The sequence below is a fragment of the Cynoglossus semilaevis genome, chromosome 11, assembly GCF_000523025.1.
Source record: "Cynoglossus semilaevis isolate Cse_v1.0 chromosome 11, Cse_v1.0, whole genome shotgun sequence".
NCBI lineage: Eukaryota > Metazoa > Chordata > Actinopteri > Pleuronectiformes > Cynoglossidae > Cynoglossus > Cynoglossus semilaevis.
Window position 1 is genome coordinate 14,370,765 of NC_024317.1, and position 8,733 is coordinate 14,379,497.

The 8,733-nt window shown below is 44.5% G+C and overlaps 1 protein-coding gene across 1 annotated transcript in view; it reads left to right on the forward strand.

Moving 5' to 3' along the window:
- The window catches only part of LOC103386484 (DDB1- and CUL4-associated factor 1), a 21,652-nt gene that overhangs the window by 2,545 nt on the left and 10,374 nt on the right, over nt 1-8,733 (forward strand). Inside the window, 21 exon segments of the mRNA XM_017036569.2 lie at nt 66-179; nt 312-449; nt 1,784-2,320; nt 2,895-2,996; nt 3,076-3,234; nt 3,334-3,513; nt 3,606-3,715; nt 3,957-4,056; nt 4,138-4,307; nt 4,599-4,723; nt 4,813-4,889; nt 5,159-5,323; nt 5,430-5,585; nt 6,022-6,414; nt 6,464-6,520; nt 6,523-6,663; nt 6,799-7,076; nt 7,422-7,620; nt 7,710-7,792; nt 7,878-7,962; nt 8,051-8,284. Coding sequence (XP_016892058.1) covers nt 66-179; nt 312-449; nt 1,784-2,320; nt 2,895-2,996; nt 3,076-3,234; nt 3,334-3,513; nt 3,606-3,715; nt 3,957-4,056; nt 4,138-4,307; nt 4,599-4,723; nt 4,813-4,889; nt 5,159-5,323; nt 5,430-5,585; nt 6,022-6,414; nt 6,464-6,520; nt 6,523-6,663; nt 6,799-7,076; nt 7,422-7,620; nt 7,710-7,792; nt 7,878-7,962; nt 8,051-8,284 — 3,603 coding nt within the window.

Genomic DNA, 8,733 nt, shown 5'->3' on the forward strand with positions numbered 1-8,733 from the left:
AAGGACAGTGTTGGTGCAGTTGTTGTTGTGCTGCTGTTTATTTCTGGTCTGTTTGTGTTCTGCAGCTGTTGGACATGTACATCGTGAGCAGCCGAGATGCTAGCCTCAACACTGCAGCCTGTCGTCTGTTCCTGAACATCATACCAGGTCTGGAGACCACCATCATCTTCAATGAGAAGGTGGGGCTTTAGCTCCATAGTTGATGAGCTAAAAAAAAATCAAACTACTTCAACCAACATCAGTCTGTTTGTTGTAGAAGATAAACGAACATCCATTACGATAACCGATTTGTTCTCTCTGTTTGATCTCAGGACGGTCTGGTGGGTCATCTCTACACCTTTGCCTGTGAAGCTGTGCGGCCACTGAATATCTACGCCACAGGGCTCCTGGCCAGAGCTATGAGTAGCCAGGAGGTAGCAGCAAAGTACAAACAAGAGAACTCTCAGCTGGTGAGCTACAAACTCTCTAATTCATGGGTGTCAAACTCAGATTCACAGTGGGCCAAAGTTAAAAACTGGGATGAAGTCACGGGCCAAACTTAATATTTATCGAAAAAATTGTACATATTGTCCCATCGCGCAGGTGATGAAACAAACTTTAACAATAAACATTGTATCTGGAATAACCAAAGCTTAATATTTTAAATACACGAGAAATAAATTTTAAATAAAACAGACATTAGTATTATTGGTTTCTTATTATGTATCTTTATCTGTAGCCTTTATAGTTGTTTTTTAATGTAAATCTTTTTTTCACAGGCCAACAACAAATAAAGAAGTCACGGGCCAAACTTAATATTTATCGAAAAAATTGTACATATTGTCCCATCGCGCAGGTGATGAAACAAACTTTAACAATAAACATTGTATCTGGAATAACCAAAGCTTAATATTTTAAATACACGAGAAATAAATTTTAAATAAAACAGACATTAGTATTATTGGTTTCTTATTATGTATCTTTATCTGTAGCCTTTATAGTTGTTTTTTAATGTAAATCTTTTTTTCACAGGCCAACAACAAATAAACAAACTAAATGTATGTGCTATAACATAGCGCATACACAACTAATACTACAAATCCTGCCAGTATATAAAGGCTATATACTGGCGGGCCAACTCTGGTACACATTTGATATGATCTCACGGGCCAAATATAATTACACCGCAGGCCAGATTTGGCCCCCGGGCCTGAGTTTAGCACGTGTGCTGTAATTGATGGTCACTGCAAACTCCTGACCAAGAGACTTTTTTCTCCAATGCAGTCAACCTTAGTTGTAGATCCCTAAATAATTATTTCACATGATCCTGAAGAATGGGAACTTAACTTCCAGTTAATATTTTTTATAGTCTTTGGTTTTTTAATGTATTGACACTTTAAGTGAGGTAAAGACCAGACTTACTTTTGATAAGAGGAGTTGAATGGTGATGTTCAGTATTTCTGTAAAGACGTGTATTTTTTTTATTCAGTTATTTAATATAACATTTTCAGTTTATCCGGTACAGAGGATCAAAGGATCATTGTATTTAATAGGTCTGGAGCTCAATAAATGGTATTTAAACCATACTGTGAACTAGGAAATTAGAATCATATTGTGAGTAGAGTGTATGCTTACATTCCTAACAAGCACTAGTTTCTTTATAAAGAGCCTAAAAAATCCTCTTTTTCATCAAGTTCATCAAGGCTTTGTTTTACCTAAACCTTGATTCACAGTCTGATTCCTGTAAAATTGAGCTGTTGTCCATATTCTTTCTGGTACTATCAGTGTGTCTTGTGCTCTTCAGGTTTCGATCATGATCCAGCGCCTGCATGAGCTGCAAACCAAAAACCTAGATGGGCACTGTGTAAACCTGACAGAAACCCCTCAGGTCCTTCCTCCCGACTGTCAGGTCCATAACACACAAACTTCAAGTCTTTCAAAAGGCCACGGAGACCAGACGTATGAAAAAGCCAGGAGTGAGGACCAGTCAAAGACCAGCACCAAGCCTTTGTCCCCGCTCAGACCAGCGCAGGAGAATGGCATCACCTCCACCCAAACTCCTCCTCCGGGCTCAGTGCTCCAGAACAGGAACTCATCCTCCAAGAGGACAGAGGAAAAACAAGGAGGAAGGAGACGAGGGATGAAGGAGAACAACCAAAAGGCCAAGCAGAAGACCTGTGAGGAGTCTGATAGCAGCAATCCACCCATCAGTACCACCGCTTCCTGGTCAGAAATGAGCACCATTGTAATTGGTTTGGATTATTGCCTGTCGCCCCTCAGCTCAGCAATGGAACAGAGGCTCATTCTGCAGTACCTGACCCCCCTGGGAGAACACCAAGAGGTAGACAAACCAAGCACACAGCCACTGTAGCTCAGAGTCACCCTTGTTTCACAGTCACTTTCTGCAGTTCCAAAAAATTGTATTTGACGATTTTCATCTAAAAGAAGCTGGAGAGTGAGGATGAAGCAGCTGTGAGCACATTAGAAGCTGTTAGAGGATAATGAACAAGAAACAGCGATAAGTGATCAATTCAGTGATAGTTCAAATATCTGTGTGAGATGCTTTCAGTCTGATCAAATCTGCATCTCAGAATTTTGTATCTTCAGGTCAACATGGACTAAAAGTCAAATGGAGGTCATTACTTTGTAAATAATTAAATGAAAATTATATTGAAAATTATATTGAGTTGTTGTAGGGATGTGTATTGGCGGGAATTTGGAGATATGATACATGACATGATACAAGGAAAACAATACAATATATTGCTATATAGTTTCTAATGTAGGTATATGATGACATCATCTACCATGGCATTGGACTCTCACCACATCAGCTGGAATGTCAAGGAGACGGTGGTTTTCCGGTACATGCAGCCTGTAAAGGCGACTCACTTTTGTCTTTGTCTTTGTTTCAGCTGCTGGCTGTCTTCATGCAAATGGACACACGGTCACTGCTGATGAACTACCTTGACCTCAGGAAGACCAAGAACGTCCAGCTCACCTTTGATGCCCTCCTGGTAGGCTCATCATGAAAATGTAGACTTAACATGTGGCCAGAACAATACAAGGACAGGACATTGTTGTGTTTCTTCTCAGTACCTGGCCTCATTGCTGCTCCATAAAAAGTTTGTGGCCGAGTTCATTGCTCACGGAGGCGTACAGAAGCTTCTGGAGATTCCCAGGCCATCGATGGCAGCGACTGGAGTTTCTCTCTGTCTCTACTATCTGGCCTACAACCAAGACGCCATGGAGAGGGTGAACTATCACACACTTACACACACACACACAAATACGGTGTGTACGGTGTGTTTAAACCATGCTGATAAAAATGCTCTGATCCTGCCTCTTCTGCAGGTGTGTATGCTCCCTGATGGTGTCCTCTCAGACACGGTGTCCTACGCCCTTTGGCTGCTGGAGTCGTCCCACGCCTCTGGTGTCTGCCACGCCACCATGTTTTTTTCCATCTCCTTCTCTTTCAGAGCTGTGCTGCAGCTCTTTGACCAGCAGGATGGCCTGCGTCGACTCGTTAACCTGGTCAGAACCAGAACCTGCTCACTGACATGCAAGACTTTGCAGAAGGTTCATGTAAGTTTGAACGACCTCCATCTCTTTGTCCGTTCCTGCAGATCAGCACTCTGGAGATCATGAACATGGACTCTGAGGTGGCCATCCTGAGTGACGACCGTGTGTTCTCTGACCGACAGACGGCCAAACACACATGCATGGCTCTGCGCAGGTACGGGAGAACACTGTAGTCAATACATTTCTACCATATTCAAGATTTTCTTTTCTGTTATTAACTATGGAAGTGTGATGTCACAGCTTCAGTGGTGAACTAAAATGAAGTTGTCATAAATCCACTATTAATATTGTTAAATCTTGTCATGTGCTCGATCTCTGAGCTTCTATTTAGATACATTTTAATGACTTCTCACCATGTGACGATGATGGTCAGTGCGTCTCTCCTCTCGGTGCAGGTACTTTGAGGCCCACCTGGGGCTAAAGACTGAACAGGTGAAACAGTCCATCCATACAGCAGACAAAGGCGCAACAGGCCCTCAGCAGCCTGTTCATAAGGTACCGACTCACTTCATTACCACACTTGTCTAACATGTATCTGGACACTGACAGGACGTCCTGTTTGTCATTGTGTTTCAGGCTCATTCCTACCCCAGAGAGCAGGTTATTGAGATGATGGAGTTTCTAATCGAGTATGGTCCTCCACATCTTCACTGGGAGGCCGTAGAGGTTTTCTACAGGTTGTCCTGTGTTCCCCTGATGCTGCAGCTCATTTCTACAGCCTGTGACTGGAGGACATACTATGGCAGGTAATGGCTATCCTTGAAGGTCCACTTTAATACATTTGCATTCACACTTCATCAAAAATGGAACAAATCTGACATTTTGGATTTTATTTGATATGTCACACAGACCTAGACCAGATCATATCTCTCAGCCTCCACCTCTCTGGTGGAGGTCATGTTCATATCATGTCATTTACTAATGCAATCAACAAATCAGAACTGAGCTGAAAACCAGAACTGAGCTGCAGTGTGAACGTTGGACTCATCCACAATGCTGCGTCTTCTTCCTGTCTTCCCGCCTGTCTGTCCATCCAGGAGTGACACAGTGCGTTACGCCTTGGACATCCTGGCCATCCTGACTGTGGTTCCTAAGGTCCAGTTGCTGCTGGCGGACTCTGTGAACGTCCTGGATGAAACAGGGTCACCTGTCTCCACAGTGGGTCAGTAGAACCTCTCTGTTTTAGCTCAGCACCCCTGCTCTACTTGACCTTCAGGGTCTGTGAGGTCAAACATGTGTCTCGGTTTACAGGTATGAGTATTGTCCTCGGCGTGGCAGAGGGGGAGGTGTTTGTCAACGATGCTGAGATCCAAAAATCTGCTCTACAGGTACAAAGTTTTTGGCAATGACTATGCTTTATAATTATGACTATGAATAATATTTTTATTATTATTATTCAAATATTTGCTACTCTTTGTTCACTTTTAGTTCTTTTGTCATTTTGTTTGACTCCCTATAAGAAACATTTAGTTTTGTTTAGTCATATTTAAGACACCAGCTCATATTTGTCACACCTCACTTCACTCACTTCACTTGTCCTATCTGTCTCTATTGACAGCAACAAGTCAAATCCAATACCATCTCATAATTTTTCCAGGTCATCATAAACTGTATGTGCGCTCCGGACCAGAATCTTAACTCTGTGGGAAGCTTCTCTGGCACCCCCATCAGGCCGTCCCTGCACCTGCAGCAGCCTCATGTTCCCCACAACAGGGTCCTTGGTCGCATGTGGCAGGTGGTCCAGAACAATAACGGGATGAAGGTAAGAAGAACCAGGTGACAGACTTTTCTGTGTCCGACCACAGAGGCACAAGTCCTCAGGGTTCCACACATGTCAACATCCCATAGTCTCACTCTGCGTGTCCCAGGTTCTCCTGTCTCTGCTGTCGGTGAAGACGCCCATCACTGATGCCGACCTGATCCGAGCCCTGGCCTGTAAGGCTCTGTTGGGACTGTCCCGCTGCTCTGCCGTCAGACAGATCATCAGCAAACTACCACTCTTCACCAGTGGACACATCCAACAGGTCAGCGGGGAAGTGGGTCAGATAATAATAAATAATAACTACGTAATATATATGAGGGACAGGCAGAGTTCATGTCATGGAGACAAATCTGGGACAGGCTGGAGACACAAGGATGAAAGAGACAAAAGATAAAACAACCCACAAGCTCACGTCCGTGTCAAGTAGAGTTTTAGAGCTTACAGTCCAAATTCACAAATGTGTTTCTCTTTAGTGGTCTTTAGAGTTTGTACATGAAAATGAAGGAATGTATCTACCACCAATAAGAAATAACACAAAATAGAGTGTTGTATAATGATGATAGAAAACCATGAAAGGAGAGATGCTCCAACACCATCTCTCCATTTTAAACTGAGAATCTGTTCTAATGAATGTCCTCCTTTCTGACTCCAAACCTTCATGAACATCATGGTGCTGTGTCTCTTCTGTGGTTCTTCAGCTGATGAAGGAGCCGGTGCTGCAGGACAAACGTAGCGAACATGTCCGGTTTTGCAGATACGCCGCCGAGATGATGGAGCGTGTGTCAGGAAAGCCGCTGCTGGTTGGCTCCGATGTGTCTTTGGCTCGTCTGCAGAAGGCCAGTGTGGTGGCCCAGTCCAAGATCACCTTCTCTGAGAAAGAGCTGCTCCTGCTGATCAGGAACCACCTGGTGTCCAAAGGTCTCCATGATACTGCCAGCACCCTGGTCAAAGAGGCCAATTTAGTCAACGGACCCCACTGTCCCATCTCCTCCTCCTGCGTCACTCCTCCCGCCTCCTCCGTTATTCCAAGGACTTGCCGACTCAGTTCCGGTATTACTTCCCGCTCCCCAGGCCATGTGGGCTCTTCCCCTGTGACTTTGGTGTCTGCTATGTTGTCCTCCACACCTCCTCCATCCGTAGCCCGTGCTCCCATCATCCCCTCCTCTTCCTGCTCCACAGCGTCTGGCTCTGCCCTCTCAACTCCGTCTACTCCTCAGGGACAGGGATCACATCCATTAGGAAGGCTTTTGTTCTCGCGGGAACGTCCAGCAGCAATTGGCAACTCTGGGAGAAGAATTCGAGCTCTGAAGCAAAAGTCAGACCACGGTGCTTTCATACAAGTCAGTGAGATGTTCAGTAATAACATTCATACTTTAATGAACATATTATGGTCAGAGGTTCATAGTATTTGTCTGTGAAATGAATGTAACTGTAAATACATTTATTCTGTCTTGTTTTTTTTTTTTTTTGCTCAGACTCCAGCAATGAAGAAGCAGCAAGAGCGCCACCTGCCCTCACCTCCTACCCTCGACAGCATCATCACTGAGTATCTGCGAGAACAACATGCCCGCTGCCATAACCCCGTCACCACCTGCCCCCCTTTTTCTCTCTTCACGCCCCACAGATGCCCGGAACCCAAACAGAGGCGGCAGGCATTGCCCAATTTTACAGCCCGACTGGGCAGCAGGGTTCTGTACCCAAAATATGGCGGCGTGGACCGAGGCTGTCTGGACAGACATCTGATATTCAGCAGGTACCGAGCCCATCACCCCAACACTGCTCCACCACTTTTCATTTCTGTAATCACTTTTGATGGCAGACTGTGGACACCACACAGAGCTGCAGTTCTGGGGATACTTTGACCCAGACCTTTTATACCTGGTCTGTCCAGACTCACTGGCCATCATTGGCACACATTTTTATAACACAAATGTTGACTTGCTGATGAAGAGATGTGTTTTTGTTTTCACCTGTCTGTAATCCTATGGTTTCAGTCCGGTGTGTTTTACTGAAGTACTTCAAGGTTTTCACTTCAGTTTGTATTCGCTTCAGTTGAGGCAGACTTCTGGCCTTTCACCTTGGTTCTTTCTCTGGTCAGGTTTCGACCGATGTCAGTCTTTCATGAGGGCGATGGAGACGAGAGCGGCTTCACTTGTTGTGCCTTCTCAGCTGGCGAGCGCTTTTTGATGCTGGGAACCTGCTCTGGTCGCCTGAAGCTCTACAATGTCTTCTCTGGTGAAGAGGAAGCCAGCTACACCTGCCACACCTCAGCCATCACCCACCTGGAGCCCTCCAAGGTACCATTCCACATGCACTCACATATTTATCGTGTGTTCTTATTGGAAATTTGGGTTTTTTTTACATTTCGCTTTTTTTATTCTTTCAGGATGGAAATCTTTTGCTCACCTCTGCCTCTTGGAGCGTCCCGTTGTCTGCCCTATGGAGTATGGATGGTGTTTTTAGCATGAAGTAAACACACACACACTTAAACTGTTGTCAGTTTAATGTTAAAATTTATTCACACGTGTATAAACCCTGCTTCCTTTATTGGCAGAAACTCATTTGTGGACGATCACTATGTGGAGTTCAGTAAACTCTCTCAGGACCGAGTCATCGGCACCAAGGACCAAGTGGCCCACGTAGGTCACCAGTCACTGCTCATTTGTTTATTAGGGGTTTCCTTTACTTTTTTCAATTCTTTTATTTTTATTCTGTGTCTGACTGCAGATCTATGACATCCAGACGGGTCAGAAGACCCTGACCCTAAATGACCCTGCCCTGGCTAACAACTACAAGAGGAACTGCGCCACCTTCAGTCCGACTGATGACCTGGTGTTGAATGACGGAGTGCTGTGGGACGTGAGGGCATCGAGGGCCATCCATAAGTTTGACAAGTTTAACATGAACATCAGCGGAGTTTTCCATCCCAATGGCCTGGAGATCATCATCAACACTGAGATTGTATCCTTTGTGTTTGTGTCTGGTCTTTGATCTTCCATAAATGTTGCTATGTTAAGCGGTAAATACTGAGTATTAACAAAAGAAAGAAAGAAGGAAAGTAGTGCTTAACAACAAATGGAAAGTGTTTCCACACAGTGAACTAAAAACAGGGTGGGTGGGGAGGTAGGGGGCTTAAAGAGAGGGTCCTTGTCTTGAGGACCAGGTTAAAGGTGTCCTCAAGAACAAGGAACCTGATAGTGAGGTGGCGCAGGACACACACATTAACCAATGACAGTAATGTCATTGGTTAATGTGTGCATTACTGACTGAAAAAGCAAGATTCCATTAATCCATTCCCTACAGTGCAGAGGAATCATATTTCATTTTTTTATGAAGTTTGAGTTCTGGCAAAAATGGAAAGGAAATCCAAAAAATCTCCAGTAATTCTGCCCCAAAACATGCTGCCAAGG